Source organism: Lineus longissimus, chromosome 1 (assembly GCF_910592395.1).
Source record: "Lineus longissimus chromosome 1, tnLinLong1.2, whole genome shotgun sequence".
Taxonomy (NCBI): Eukaryota; Metazoa; Nemertea; class Pilidiophora; order Heteronemertea; family Lineidae; genus Lineus; species Lineus longissimus.
Window position 1 is genome coordinate 28,388,865 of NC_088308.1, and position 17,165 is coordinate 28,406,029.

General features: G+C 42.8%; 1 protein-coding gene across 1 annotated transcript in view; it reads left to right on the forward strand.

The window, feature by feature from the left end:
- Positions 1 to 309: 309 nt before the first annotated feature.
- Positions 310 to 17,165, forward strand: part of LOC135496098 (voltage-dependent calcium channel gamma-5 subunit-like) — a 42,101-nt gene continuing 25,245 nt past the window's right edge. The window contains exon 1 of the mRNA XM_064785236.1: positions 310 to 1,406. Coding sequence (XP_064641306.1) covers positions 1,124 to 1,406 — 283 coding nt within the window. The 5' untranslated portion in view covers positions 310 to 1,123. The remainder of the gene's footprint in view (positions 1,407 to 17,165) is intronic.

Genomic DNA, 17,165 nt, shown 5'->3' on the forward strand with positions numbered 1-17,165 from the left:
CTGAAGGCCCTTAAACCAATCAGATTTCTCTTTGACGTGTCCCTACATCCGTTTAAACATCGCACATTGATGTCGACACTAGTCGCTATCCAATTTGTCAACTATAATTGCTGTTTCGGATGAAGCAGCATAAAACCATCAAAGATGGAACAGCTCACCACGACTTCTCCGATTTATTTAAAAACAATATTTAATGGTCCTTTCTACACTGGTGTATCAATAGACACGGGTGAGAGAAGTTTATGGCAAAGACACTCTGAACACTGCACATGCGCAGTGAGACGGCTGCATAATCAGTCCTGTGTGTGATGTGCGCGACGGACTCGGGCTTTACATAACGTAATCACGCTGGAATGACTTAATGATGACACGATCCCGCCACTTTCACTGAGTCTGCTCCCCCAATGGATGCAATCGTGTTAACGGTTTGATTAAGCGGCTCCGAGAGTATGGGAATGGCGGCTCGGGCAAGGAGCATGTAAGAGAAGGTGCGAGTAGAGGCTGAATCTCGGGATATTGATCTGAGAGAGAAGTGTACAAGCTAGTGGTCAGGAACCAGTTTACACACAGCTGAGGAGGAGCGCATTGGAGGTATCGGATCGGATATACTGTGGATTGCTGGAGATTCATTGAAATTGCATAGGAATATCAAGATAGACCACTCATCTCTGGTCGTTAACGCGAACCTAGTAGTAAGGAGTTTTATTGTTGAGATTATCGTTTCCACACCGGTAGAGGTATTTGCGAGTGTGGCACACGACGGCGCTGCGGGGAGACCAACTCATGGATCTATAGGACGGATTACACCTGCCTTAAACCGGCATCGGATATGATACAGATCGTACAATTGGATTCAGAAAATGATATCCCCGTTTAATGTGCTTCCTTCTGTTTATGTCTATTTGTTCCTAACTCAAGGATTCTCAAAAGGTTACCCCATACCTAGCCGGGAGTCTACACTCTAGCACCAAACATAAGGATACAGGGAGAGGGGCCACCCTGGTCTTAGGGATATAGATTATTTCATGCTTGATGCTTGGCCGGGTTCTTTCGGGATGTGATTGATTCAGGATATAAGGAGAAGGATCCTACCCCTTGTTTATCCACTCGCCCAGCCCATTTCATGCCTGTGGACGCCTTTAGTACATCTCTTCATTTCGGCCTCCATGTTTCTCATGCAATGGGCTGCTGCGGCAAAAAAAGACTGCTAACCGTCATGACCAGTCTCTGTGCTAGTTCTGCCTTTGTCCTGCTGTGTATAGGGGTGGCCACGGACCACTGGCTCTACACAGTCGAGAGGGTGGACGACATAGACTCGGACCCCTCAACTAGAAAGCAACCAGTGAACGCGACAGACATATTCAGAAGGACCACTTCTGGCTTGTGGAGAAAATGTGTAGATATGGGTACGTTCTCGCATCAATCTTTTTAACAATCTTGATGTTGTAACCATTGGTGCTAATTCGTTGCAACGAGCTATTTCCATCGGTGTAACAGTCCTAGTATACTAGTGAGTGAGTATATACATGTGCCGCCCCTCAGTGGTAGAAATGTAAAGGAAAACCATAAATATTTCAATCGAAACTAATGTCCAAAGTTGCACGAGGTTCTTCCAACTCTACCTAAAGGGGATTGTTCCCTGCTAGTACCGTCGGGACTTTTCTGTCTTCTCGATTCACCTTCAGGCATATGTTAAAGCAACGACTTAGATTTCTCATCAAAGCCTTCAGATGTATTGACATTGACATTGATACATTGACTCTATGAGTCAGATGTAGCTTTTTCAGACACCTTGCTATTCAACGCTCCATTTCAGCTAGTCATCAACGTAACACTACAGCCTGAATACATAGGAGGAAAAGAAGATCTCCTTCCATCGTGCTGATTGTAGTGATACCTTTTTCTGGAGACATCATTTATATATCTATTCCATTCTCAAGCAGTTCTATCCCCAACCATCCTCCCTGTGGTCTGTATCACTAATATCCCAGAATCAAGATTTGACGAGTAGGGGCATGGGATGTCAAACACTTGGTCGGTCAACATGATCCTTCCCCGACGATTTAGGCTATAGGCCTAAGCCGTTCCTCCCTGGGCAACCGCTTCACACTGCAGCTCTATTCCTCGACTTTCCTACATGATGTCCAATAACAACTACGCAGATGTTCTCGAAGTCGGCATAAGTTTTTCCTCCTCTAGCACCTAGTACCCGGCGGAGGAGAGGAACCGCGGCTTCACCATACACGCCAGCGTCGCTCGCTCATATAAACTCCCGTATACAAAACGCTGGAGGTAGTTCCGACAATGGCCCAGTACATGGTATCCATGACAACACTTTCCTCCTATTTTTCACTTGAGTTACCATGTCGTATCCGACAAATAAGGACTTTAGTTGGTTACACTTTAACAAGTCGTCATACAGTTGTGGACCGGAACCCTGACGGAAAACGGCAGTACTGAGGGCAAATACCAATCAGTGATTCGTCATCTGAACATCAAACACTTCATTCATATGCTGTGTCATGCTTTGCTCTCTATCAACGTCAGGGTTGGGGTTCGTTACCATTCGCATTGTTTGCACTCACGCTGATTGTGATTTATAACAGAGGAGTCAAAGTCATTTCGATTTCCACCCATTTCATGGATGGTTTCATACTGCGTCTATCCCAGTTGTAACTATGGAAACGTGAAGAAAATCCCCTGGTCCAATTGCCTTCTAATAACCAAAACACAGCAACAGTAACAATAATGAATTCACATATTATTCAGCTTGCTGTGTTGCGCTCAGGGGAATCTTAAATTGAAAATCAAGATGGTATGGCGAGAAATGTTCTTCAGAAGATGATTTTATATGGTGGAGGCATTCTGCATTGGAAAAATGAGATTGAATGTCTGTTGCAAATTTAAACAATGGTCGTCGCTGTGTCAGCGTTGTATTTCACGACTGGTCTTTCGCGACAGAAAAAAAGCTGCGAAGGAATAGAGTCTACTCGACTTACTGAATTGCAAATCATATCAATTATGATAATGGTGCATACACTTGCTGATTGCGATTGCAATTGACAGCTAGTAGCGATATAGGTTTAGGTATCAATGACATTGTATTCAATAGAGGTTTTGCTGCGAGTAACCATATAAGTTCAGGACTGTTGTAGATGCTACGAAAAAGGCCACTTGTATAGGAAGTGTCAGTCGTTCCACCTTTCGTCACCCTCCTACCATAATTGCCTAACTCACTTTTCGGCCATTTTTAGTTTTTTCGCCTTATCTTAGCTGATTCGCTTGTGTTGCTTTTAAAACATTGATCACACCATCAGTTGCAGATGCTCAGGAAAACAGCTGATGGCACCAAGATGTGAGAATGTCCCGTACTCCATCACGCCTAGCCAGGAGAAACGGCCCCCTTACACCTAAGCCATATTACTCACTTCTTATCTCTCTTCTTGGTTCACTTGACAAGTTTTGCCGTCAATGGTGAGAGAAAAAAGAGGCCATCCTCTCATCTCTTATGCATCGCCATACTGTGGTAGATTGTATCGGGGCTACTTTATGCAGATGCTTGCACCGATCAATATTATAATCCATGCCAGTTTCCGATACTCTGGGCAGGAATATCAGATCGTTCTAATCGTGCAACCTCTTCCACTGGGACGGGACATGATCCATGCCAGCATCAGGGTCCGATATTCTGGAAAGGAACATCAGACCTTACTCATCTGCTTATCTGGCAATCTTCTTCCAGTCCTCGCTGTTGCTGTCATTGTTGAAACCGCTGCTAATGTATATCGACTATCTTGCATAGAATTCCAGACCGTTCGTTTTTTTCTGCGAATGACTACATCCAAATGACTTTTCCTGATATTCCAACATAAACCTTCGGTAGAATGTGTCATCGTCTTCGTTTGGATGCAGTCGTACTCGCTAACGAGAGAAATCGGAGAAGGCAGTGCCGTAGTTGTGTTTGTTGGTACAAGAAAATGTGATCCCACCTTCAGCTATGTTCCTCTGCTTATTAATTTCCTTAGGAGAAATGAGTGCAATGATCATAGTAGCAGTCTTCTTCCGTATTGATACGTTTCAGTCGGCTTCCACTTCGTCCATCCTACTCTGAATACAATGAGTGAAGTAAAGAGCTCGCAATTCTCCTCATGTATACATGATACAAACTCATCACATAGCAATCTTGATGGCGAGAGTGATCTTCAAATGGGATTTCTCTCCCTTGATGGTATTTAAAGTGAAGATATACATCTTTGGGTAAGTTCATAGGAGATGACAAAGTGTACTCAGACTGGAACACATAATCACCTTTGGAAGACCAGGCTTGCATGTCCATCCGCTGATAGGAGGAGACAGCTATTCCAAGTGAAATAGGCTTTTGTTTAACGCTATTTAAGAGAAATGGGAGACGGAGCAGAACCAGATGAATCGCTAGTAGACGTCTTTACAGTGGCGCTGTAGGAGGACCCGACCAGGTTCCCTAGCCATCTGACTGTCCATACACCAGTAAGTCGCGTGCAGACCTCCAGTCTTGCCAATTGGTTCCCTTTTCCTTAACATTAGGTCGCTTTATTTGGTAGAATTAGAAGGACATACCTATTGGAACACAAAAAAAGACGGTGTGTTCTTTCCATGAAGAAGGTATGTGGATTTCTGAATATACAAATGAACCCTTCCTTGGCTCTTGCTGTGGTTGAAGAGGGCGATGCATGATTTGGGTTGCCTTTCCTATCGAGAACCACTACCACTGGAGCAAACCACCAAGGTCACAAGCGATCCTCCCAATGGCTGATGCTCGGGCTTTTGCCAAACGTGGTTGTCCAATCAATTGGAAAAGAAAGCATCTCCTTCCACTAACCCCATCCCATCTAAGCTTCGATCGAGCATTGGCCATTGCAGTGTGTATGATAAACGAGTGATAGAGGATCATGGCTTATTCAATCACTTATTCATCCACCGTCCATTGGTTGGCCTTTACAAGGCGCGACACAGCCATATCTTGTACATTCAGACCTCAGGGGAGAGTGGGATTTGTAGGTGCGGAGATTGCCGGCCACTTTTATCCATATGTATGGTTTCTATGGGATATTAAGGGTTGAATGTTATATTCTTGACTGGAATTTCAAGAAGAACCGGTGTACACTTTGAGTCTATGTACTCTGCTGAGACAGAGCTTCGTCGTGAAAGGATGGTTTTAAGATGAAAATAGGTGGAAGATAATGTCCATTCTCGGGTGTCCATCTTCACCAATGTTGTTCCCAGAGGAGTTGAGTTGAGCCATCTCAATTCACACTGCTGCCTTACTGTACAGTGAAGACTAGCCGAAATCGGGCAAAGCACAAGATTCAGTACCCTCCCATCGGGCTGAAAACAATAGCTTGATTTCCGTCATTGTACTCTCAGCAATGTTTGGATCAGTGAAGGTGACATTGGCCCAGAAGAAGCGGAGGTGATTTGTTTCAAAACACATCCGTTACATTCTATAAATAATTGAACATCTCAGTGCAGTAACACCTGATTAAGATATATTCTTCAATTTTGGAGAAAAACATCATAACGATGTCTGAGCTCATGAAAGATGTATTGGAGAGTTAGGATTCACGGCGCAAAACATTCCATGTTGTGTGACATATCCTATGGAAGGTGTTCTCCTCGAGTTCATGGAAAACGACTTAAAGTTCCCCCTTTTCCCCAATGTCTTCCTTTGTCAACAACCATGCCAAATTTGCTGAACCAGGGTCTTAATCATCGCTGGGGAGAAGAGCTGTATTCATCACTTTGATAGGATTCACCAGGAATAGTTATAATCTCAGCTTACCATCATGGTTATCAACGGTTGGAGCAGCTAAGCCTTTCTTCATCAATGTCTCCAGAGTGATAGCCAACATGTCACCTTGAGATTTGGAACTGCAGTAGACATATGTTTGAAGTGTTCTCTCACAAACGAATCTCTGAGTTAAAAAAGATGTTGAGGCACATGTTTGAGCCGTGACGTGACCAGATTGGTTGTCCTTCAAGGAACAAAAACCTGCCTGACCAGCCACACAGTCGATTTAGACCACTTCTGCGAGTTTACGGAATAGATATATGGACGACACCTTGCCTTCCCTCTCACTATGAGCAGCAGTTTAAATGAGTTACTTACTGCATCGTTGCACTGGTCCCGCCCAAATCAGATCCTCCCCGCTCCTGAACCCTCATGTTACCCCGCCGACTCAGGTTCACCAAGCAGCCTATCCCACAATAGGTGATGGTTTTCTCGCCATAAACTGGTGAATTAGAATCTAATGTCCATGACTTGAATGAATAAGATTTACCAGACTGCATGAATGAAATGGTAGTTGAATAATTGTTTAAAACGTCGGAACTAATGGCGTTAGACAGGCATCGCTCGCCTTTGACGTTCTTATGCCATCGACTGAAGCATCTACGAAGCAACTGAAGAATAACAAGCCAGATTTGAGTCCGAAGGTTGTGCTGTGGTTTAAACGGCTGATGACAGATTAGGGATTTATCTTTTGAAGAAAGCAAGTGAGACTATTTTACATCCTGTCGTTGTTGTCGCTGTGAATACTGAGAGAAATCCCAGCTTGATTCGTGTAGCGTATGTCAAATATCATTTGGTCACATTCTCCGTTCTTCAGAAATAAGCGGACGTTTTGGAATTCGGTCATGTTCTTTTCCTTTCACATATGGAACAAAGCAGATAGCTGACAGTGTTTGAGACCCTTTCAGCTCCTACGCTGTCTGTTTTCACCCTCACCCTCACCTTCACATTCATTCTGCCTGTTTGAAATCCTGCTTTGTCCAGCAAGACGACCTCTTCTTCCTGAAGGTCACCTAAGAATTCCTTTCCTGTTCTTTGTATCTAACGACACTCCTCACGGCAGAAACTTCAATCTGCACGATTTGCTTCTCACACAGGCCATCAAAACATTCCTCGTAGTACCGTAGTATGTGGTCAATATTGCTGAAAATCCTGTGAATATGATTCATTAATAATTGACAAGCCATTTACTAAGATAAAGGAGAAATGGGTATTGGCGAAGGAGAGGAGACGTGCCTTGGAATGGATCAACTAAATCAGACGGTCTGTCAACTTGGATTAAAACATTTCAGAGGACTTCGTCGTTAATTGATTTAGTTGAAAGCAGTGGCCTAAAGCATAGCGGGGACGAGAATGGTTCCACTTGCAAAACTAAGCGTGCATCGTCTGCACTGTAGCATACTGTTGTTGTTTTCATCGGCGTTCTTGCCGGCGTCTGTGAAGGCGCCCAATCCATGTAGCCAACATCACGAGTTGTCTGATTTGTAGAACGAAAAGCACGAACTCACATCTGAAATGACTCTGACATTAATACAACAGTCATTTATAGAAAGGTCATTACCCTGTCCTGATCAATAACGCTATATTTCTTCACCCTGTATTGTCAGATGGCCGTCCTTAGAATTATATCTGATAGCATTTGTGGTGCCATTTATCAGCAGTGTCGTGAGCAGACTAGTCACTTAAGGCACTGCAATCTCGTTTACACAAAAACATTACTCTATCATCGGGAAGTTAATATTTGTAAGATCCTTCGTCACAACTAACTTGACAAGAATACGATGTTTTATTCTTTTCCCGTTACATAGAAGATCGTTTATAAGGCATCCTTACAAACCAGAAAGAAACGAACCTTTGAGTCTGTGTCAGCCGGGAGTAGCCACAGGCTCCTACATCTAATAGATTATAAATTAGGTCTTGGACCGCCCGATATACAAAACCACCCTGGGATTGAGAAGAAACTCCACAACAAACACGATGCGATAGAGTTGCATGCAATTTCGCTCACGATGCAGAAGTCGAGAAAAGAAACTATTGACGTTATGGACGGAATGGCGGCCGTATAAGATGCATCGAGAGTAATTGTATTTTATGTGGTTATTCCGTACAGTGAAACGATTGGATGGTAGAGTTTGTGTAGCAATCAACAAATGTAAGTGGAAACCGAGTAAGTTACTTTCCTTTCTGTTGAAAAAAGTCATCCAGCGAGGTTATAATGTGGGAAGAAGTCTTCTGACACTAGAGGAGTTATCAAGTGTGCCTAGTATTTCAGCTATGAGAATAGGAGTAGGCATGTGACAAGAGTTGCGCTTCATGAGACACGAAGCACACCGTTAATTCAAGGTTGGTTCCGCTTCTCCAGAAGACAATGTGATTGGGATATACTTATTACCGTGATAGGGATGACAGGTTGAAATAACACCCCTTTTGACCCAATTGAACATATTCCATGATGTCCACTGAAGCGGAACCAACATGAGGGAGAACTGGCAAGGCGTGTTCCATGTCGGTGGAATCGCCACAATAGAGACGATTAGCATTATATAAGCTGTCACCTTGTTGAGCTATTGTGGGCAACCGAAACTGATGCAAAGCTGTTGATGACTATGCACAATGAAACGATGAAAGAGATTACCTTGGACATTAACAAGTACAGTTCGTGTACAAAGACCTTAAAGCAAAGCTTTGTATCCAGTGAACACTACATAATCTACATTGGCCTTTAATAGTGCTTCTTTTTACCTTTCTTGCTATGTGCTAAGATGGTGATATATTCCTCCTAAATATGATTTTTATACTACTCCAGAGAGTAATGAAATAAGCATTACATTATGCGAGGGCCATTATTCCTGGCTCATTCCTTTAATGAAACTGTGCTGCACGACCTTGTCGAGGGAGGATTAATTGACCATTTGCATTTGCCGTGCTACATGCATCCCCATGTAGAAAGCTGTGCCTCGCGAATGAATTGATTAACATTAGCAACAGCTTAGAGGAGTGGTCAGGAGGCTCCAGTTTTTATCAACTGGTTTAATTCGCTGAATCGTTGTGATCATTGTGAGTCCAGACAATTCGATGGTGAAGAAAGCTGGTTGATACAGTGAACTCAGTCTTGGAGAAATGCGAAGTTATGGTTGTGAGTTCTCCAGCCTTAAGCAGATATTCCGTTTAAAGTGTAAACAAAACCTGTCAATCGTCCAATCAGAGATAAAACACTCCGCATCACCGCAGTCATCAAATGAGCCAATCACAAGGTCGCATTGAAGACATTTCTTGTAAAATGTTCTGTTGCATGGAAAGGGATGCATTGCTAACATAACTTTTGGTTTGATGTTGTTATTATTGACAAATCGCCCCTCCTGATCCTTGATATGATATTTCAGTGCATCCCAGCTTACTGGTGATCCATCAGTTAACTAAGACTAAGGAGGGAATGAGTGGCAATATAGAGCTGACGGACCGCTAAGCCAAATAAAGCTTCATTACAGATAGACACGTTCCTTGCCTGGACCAAATATCCAGAGTAAATATATACAAGGTGCTTCATCTGTGGGATTGCCTGAGATAATGGCCAATTCATCACCGGCTCAATAACCTGTAATTGATGTTCTTTAACCCCTCAAATGACAAGGCTTTGGTTCTCTTGTTGTTCCATATTGAAGCACGCCACCAGCAGAACAGCCCAAACTCATCTTCGCTGGGGATGCTAAATTTCTGTGCCTATTGTATCTTTCGGTGTGGTTCCTGGGTACAGCGGCAATGTTGACTGTCTATCGCTGCAGCAGCATTTGTAAGGCTGATCAAACTCCATGGACTACCTCTGATGCACTGCCGTTAACACCACGGAGATGTTGCCGTCTCTCTGTGCCATTACTCAATCTGGCTAAACGACCTCATTCATTCTGGGGTCCCACACATCCATCGCCATTCATAATTAATCACTGCAAATCCCGACCTTGAATCAGCCTTCGGTTTCAGTTTCAATCAATCAACCTGATTCACACTTGTGTGGCTTGATCTTCAATTGAGACGCCATTTGATAGCGAATGTAAACTGCACTCCACGCAAGCGCTGTATGTCGTAGGTGCATTCATGATGCATGCAAGACTCCATATTCTCATTCACGTGGGAGATCGGCCATTATTTTTCCGCTCAAAATATCAGATCTTAAAACTCATTGTATCAAATCGTGAAAGTACATGTAGTTCCAAATTGATACTCTCAGGTTTATTCTGGGGGTTGTTCGCGTCACAGCTTGAGTGTTGCTGTAGTAATCACCTCAATCTCTGATTACCGCCATCACAGATACTCCATAATTAGGTTGATATCTATCGAGAGATATCAACTTGTCAGGGTTTTTAGATTTGCCATCGATCATATTCACTCAGTATCTCCCCTGCCACATCAAACTATCTAATATTGTTTCTTGTTCTTGATCTCTTCGATTTACTCGCAAATTAGATCAATATTCGATTGTGTGGCGGACCCAACTTCTTGAGCTGCATCTGGGGTTCGACCTCACGTTCATTTTGAATAACATTTTTCTCTAGTCAAAATTAAGTGACTCTGATTGGCAAGAAACAGGTGAGATAATGACCTCATTCTTCCACAAGTCGTTTACACCTTGGTTTACCCCACTCGCATATTGATAGCGATAGTTGCATCCCTGAACTCTGCTTTATTACAACTCAATGGCTACTTGCTTATTCGATGGCTTACAATCCAAGGTCGCTGATATTGGCCAGAATATTTTATCCTTGATTTCAGGCTAAAGACTGACGGAAGTTGTGTGTCCTGTTTAAAGCGGCGATGCTTAAGTGTTGACAATTTACAATCAAGGTCTTCATTATCCTGATAACCTTTCATGGGATGACCTTGTGCACACAGTCTTTTCCACACAAAGTCCTAACAGTATTTGTCTTAATAAGTTGATGCGGCAAAACACTCGGCAACAAAAGATTATGTTTTACATTGAAAACCCATCTTTAACTTTATGGAATAAGTCAAGCCAATTAAGATTGAGCAAAATTTAAAAACTCAGGACATGTAGCTAGCTACTTAACTGCTTTTATTGCTCTGATGCATTAGCTCACGAATTTGACTTTCTTTCAATCTCAAAGGAAGCAAAAGAGCTAAAGCTCATTTAGCGAGTAATTAGCTCGACGACTTAGCACGTTTAGTTACTGCGATTGGAGAGGGAGGAGGATGCAAATATTACCTAGCTTCTTAATGAAGGAACTTGTGCTCGTAGTAATTCATGTCGTGTTACATTAAGACTTTGAAATCCTTCAAAAGGCGTCTTAGAATACACGTGGATGCGGTACAAATGCATTATTGTGTGTGATTTTTTCAACAGACCGTAGTAACAGAAGAAAACGACTCGGGAATTGTCATTTGCCTCTTTCCGCCCATACCAGAGAGTCTCTGTGATAATTTCTTCTAGGGAGTCAACATCAAGGGTGAAACGTATGATAAAATTGAGATCTCAGGCACACTGGAAAAGCGTACACTAAAGTCGGCTGACATAAAAGGAAGCCATCATCAGACACCATAAATAAGAAATAGTGTTGCAGACATAACCATCGCTTCTGCAGTAACTCCACCAGTCACTGCTTCATCTCCTTACTCCCGAGTAAGAGCATATTGCTATCTATAAGATGGAGGAGCATTACATGAGATGTTTGCTGAACACAAACAATATGCTAAAGCAGTTAGAGACATCATACACTCAGATTATCGAAAATGAATGGGAAATATGAACTAAGAGAGTGGTTCTGTGGATAGTGGCTAGCACTTGGTCGTAGCAGAGGATCAGATGGTGGGACCAGACATGTTCAAGCGGAGGTCATGGGAAGTGTGAGGAAGGGTGACATTGCCATTCGTGGTTGAAAATACTTTATTTAGGAGACATGAAGTGTATGAAGCAGGAGAATAATGCAACAATTGTTTCGTTCACGTAACTCGCTGAAATTGGAGGGGTAGCTTGAATTCCTTCACCAATGGTACGACGAGAATGGGCGAGACCCGCCGTTGCTTCGTTTCGGGCAGAAGAACACATTTGGAAGATCATTTTAGAACAAGTTTGAAAGTTGAATCAGACATCTCAGTCACATTAGATGAAATATATCGACCTATTATCATAGCGGATTTGGTAATAAAGTGTCTAATCTGCTAAATCTCTAATAGTGACGATACCTCGCTCGGTGATTCACACTGGAAGATAGTACCCGGAACCTATGCATATCTCTAGCCCAGAGGTAATGAGGGGCAGAAGTTAAGATGGCACAGACATACGGATTGTGTGATTTAATTGAGGTTAGCCTTCGGGATCGAGGCAGTAAAGGGATTTATGTGAAATCGGCAGCTGACAGCAGCGGGGTAGGGAACAATCGATATGTACGCCGAAAAGGCACGCATAGTGCGAATTGCACTGCACAGATACCATGTAGATGCCACACTGAGCATTTTCATGTGATATATGAGAATCCTTTGCTGTGAAGACAGTCCACAGCAGTATACACTTGCCAATCTTGCACTGATATGATTATGATTAAGGAAAGTAATTGACTGCCTCTGTCTACATGTAGATGATGCCTGCATCGGTTAGCGATGTCGTCAAACACTCACAGAAGCAGATGTACTAATGCATCTTGGCAACACTCTCAGCGATTATCAAAATGAGATGAAATGATTACTGTGGCTGAGCTGCTTCCGTCAATTTAGAATCGTCTTGGGTTTCGTTTCGTTTGTGATAACATTGACTTCTTCATGGAAGTTTAGGTTGAAACCAACATCAAGACTCATTCTCTGAAAGGCGAAGTGGTAAGAGTGGTATAATGTTCGGCGTTTTATCTGTGTTGCTGTTTTTACTCAGATCGTGTAGAAAGAAATACATGGTGCGATGGTAGGAGTAACTGATTTGAAGAAGGTGACGATCGTATATCATTTGTCCATTCGAACCTAACCCCCATCCCTGGCAGGCAGTTCTGCAGCTCAATCGAGAAGAAGTTGAAATGAAATATACATTTAATCTGATGGCCAAATGATTAGCTGATAACTGATTATTTCGAGGAGGATTCCATTGACGGAGGTCACTTCAGAGCTAGGGTAATCCATTAAAGCATTGACGGCAGCTGGTTCGCGGAATAGTCGAGGCCACCAACCCATTACCTGTAACGGTGACTTGCCATCTTTCTCCGAATGTTGGATTAACTAATGCATTAGAGTCCTTCCCGCCTATTGTTGATGTCGAGAAGATTTTAGCCCAAAGGTTGCGCAGTGAAATGCCATTTCCACGAGGCGTCAGTAAACATCAGTCCCAGCTCGACGACATTCCGGAGAATACAAATAAGGCTAACGTTTTTCTACGCCTTTGTTCTCTAGTTCTCAGTTTTTCATGTCGGCAGACTGTAGCATGCTTTGAACGTTACAGTAGCTATCTGTGATATATGTGATGAAAAAGTACATACGGCATCAATAGACTCTAACTCTGGCTCGTCCTGTTACATCTACTTGCAGCAATTAATCTAGGCAAAAAACAACTACTTCTCTATTTATTTATAACTGATTTACAAGCTTAATTACCACAATTGATAAAGTCAATAATTTGTATACATCAAGTTACAATTCGGTTATGAAATACCAAGCGGCGACAGATAGCGATGATTAAAAGGCGGTTAATAGAGTCCCATTGGTTTGCTGTGCATAATTAAGTAGCTTTCCTCCCCTGACTCACCATCATAGCGAACTAAGCGGATATCTGACGGGATGAACGCTGCATATCAGAGTGCAAAATAAACAAACCGAAGAAAAACTCGCCAATCAATTCCTCCATCTAGTGCGTCATTCATTGTGAGTTTCTCTCTTAACTCTATTCAGTATTTGGTAATTTATGGCAAGATTGATCTCACAAGCTGTTAATCTATGTCAGAATCACTCGCTGAAGGAGCAGTGGAGAAACATTAATGTTAATAATAAACAACGTAAAATCGAGAGAAAGCCAGCCCAGTAATCAAGTTCAGAATTCAGGGTTGGAGAAAGTCATATTATCCAATTACTTAGAAGTGTCGAATCTGCATCTCCGGCATGCTTATTAGAAATGAGCCAATCAGGTGGCCAAATTTGGATTTATGTAAATCTTGCTTTCGGGAATGGGTGAATGAAGGAAGAAGAACCAACGTTCTACACTCAGCACAACTTTTTTAACATTATTGCTGAAAAACGCTCAAAGCAAGTTAACGTTTTTTCGAAAACATCGAAAATAACTGTCATTTTCAAGCACCTTGGGTTTCAAGGTCAACACTTCATTAAAAGTGATTTCATTATCACGAAACCAGCATTTGGAGATTCATCAATGATTAGATTAGCCAAGACCGGAATGGTGTATTCCTATGGGGATGTCAACCGTTTCCTGCTTAGATCGGTACACTTTTCTTTCCTCCTTGGGTCCACCTTGATGCATTGAGAATCAGCTGAATCGACTCAATGCAGTGATGGCATGGTGGAAAAGATGAAGTGATGAATAATTGAACATGATGGCAAAGCCGTGATGTCATGCTCCACCGCTGTGTGTTCTAAATGAGAAATCGTATGACAGAGCATGTGTACCCTCGGGATTAAAAGCGGTAATGGTCCTTCTACTGACATGCACTCATGTTTGTACAGGATTCCGGAAGGTGATGTCAGTGGTTACATATACAATGTTTGCTTCTCCAAAATTGGCCAACCTATTCTTCATTTAGTGGCGACTTCCAATATTTTTATGGTTTTTGATAACGTACAGGGACAAGTCTCTAAACCCAAGGCTAACAAGCAAGGAGTGACCTTGCTTGACCTTGCTTGAAGGTTCACCATGACGAGTCGAGTTCTTTGATTAAGGTAAACGATGTATACCACAGCCACACGGCCATTCGTCTAATTTCTCCGGTCAACAGGAAAACCGAGTCAATTCACCAATTAGTTTTGGCCGGAGATCGTAGCATAATGTCCATTTATGCTAATAGTGATCAATTATGATAGCAATCTGTATGTTTTTTTCTTCTTCCAAATGAACGGCAACACACTGACGACAATGGCGTCGTGAAGTTTGATTGGTTGTTGTGAGATGACTGGCGATTGGTTGTTCACCATTAATGCACCAATGAGAAGCTTTGGATATTGTCCAATCTGCGATCTCGGACAGCATTCAGGAAAATGCGCTACGTGCACTCGACAGTCCACACGACGCAAACATAAATGCCAGGCCACAGCTCTATCTGAAGCCCGACAAAAGCTCGAACCAATTGTGGACTGCATTTCGACCAAACAGGACAAATCGCCTGTTACATTCCCTAATGATCCATCAGTCATCTCTCCAATACCACTCATGTTACAGCCACACACATTACACTACAGAAAGCAGCTTACACTGGCGACGAACCATCACATTAGAACCTCCTACTACCATCTATCACTGTAGACATAGCTGATTGAATAAATGCTAAGACATGTATCATCTTCAATTACTAACATGTGGCAGGGTGGCTAATACTGCTGCGGGTTCTTCATTATTCTTTGGACTGGCACTAATGTCGTGTAGACTATGACGACCGGAATCAACGAGACATGATGGTGACTAATGACCTTGTTGTGTACTTCTCAATTCAACCCTGCGATTCCGTACTGTGTTCGCCATTTCTTCTTTGGTGACCAGAAGTGGTACGGTAATCTGTGGTAAATCTAGCCAGCCTGATCTCTACTACTCATGGAAGTAAAACTCCAACACTGCGACCCTAAAAGTGTGGTAATATCCTATATGTTTCTATGAGATCACTTGTTATCATATTACAATGGGTCTAACCAGCGAACTAGAGAGGAGTGTCTCATTTAGCAATCGGTTACGAGTATTGCCCTTTCCAGATATGAAATATGATCACATCTTGATTATGCACTGATAAGAAAGAAAAGGAAATGTTATTGCCGAGAAAGAAACGAGCGATAATCACGCCCACAGAAAGACAATTGTTACTCAATACATCCGAATCGAATGTCACTTTAACTGGTGAGTGTGTACGCCAGCGGCAGGAAGACGGCAGCGAGCAACTCGCGCCGTGTACAGCTTCCTTCCTCGATCGATTCTCCTTAACGAGCAAGAAGCGTTCACAGCATATTAATGACTTTAAGAGGCAAACGACATGCATTGCCACCAGCCATCTAATGACAGAGCATGCCGAATCAGATATTCTTTTCTGGATGTGTGGTTTTAAGACTAATTCTCTGTTTGTGGATTGCCAAGGGCTCAATCATTCTTAAAGTAGCAAATAGCAACAGCCACTTGCCATCTTTCAAAAAAGTGAGTCTGTATGGAATGTAGTCAGTCATGGTGGTCTATGGTAAGAAAGTGGGTACATAATGATGCGTTATTCGCGGTTCAAGGTACACGAGTAGCCTAACTTGGAAAGTAGCTGTTGTTGTGTCCAAGTTTCTGGGCAATCACTTCGTCACATTTCCTTCTTGTTACGACCTTCTCATATTTAGCATGTTCCATAGATGTTCAATCTTCAGCCACCCAGTCAGACCTTTTGAGAGAATATTCCGATTCCGGCTGCCGTGAAGTTACAGATGATCAGGACTACTGTTGGGTCTGATTCATGAGCAATCAGAAAGACTGATAGCTCAGGGCAGCGGGGACCACGCTGCGCATCCCGAGGGAGACCACCACGTCTTCTTACTAATGACAGTAGCCACTGGCTACCGCAGAGCTGGTCACTCATATTTACATTCGTCATCTGACTATTTCCAACCGGTGTCGATTGGCAGTAACCACTGAAGACTTCCATTGAACGTAGTCTGTGGCAGTGGCCACGCCATTCTCTCCAGAGAACAGGCTGACGTTGACTTTTATTCGTCTGAATCTGTAGTCAGATCTGGTTTAGGAGAAACCACACACATTAAACTGTCTCACCCATGATAATCGCTATCAGTATCACTTTTATTATCGGCTGTCTGGGCTGGTCGCCCTGGAGAAACTGCCTAGCACATTTCATTCCATCGGCAAGATGTCGATTCAAAGTCGTCTGTGTTCTTGATGTAGGACATTCACTTCTTCATCACGAAATCTCTGTTTACTATGATAGCCTATCGGCCTGTTGGTCTTCGTTTCATGTCTTTTAGTCTTCAAAGGGGAACCTGTGTGTCTGACACGACAAGTAGCATGGACAGTGACAAAACGCATGATTCTGTCGTCTGCCAAGTAAGAACGGGAGAAATCGTGATCAAATACAGACAAGTCGCCAAAGAAATAGAGAATGATTTCGGTACATCGTTACATCATTCGTATGCATTCGTAAGTAAAGGCGAA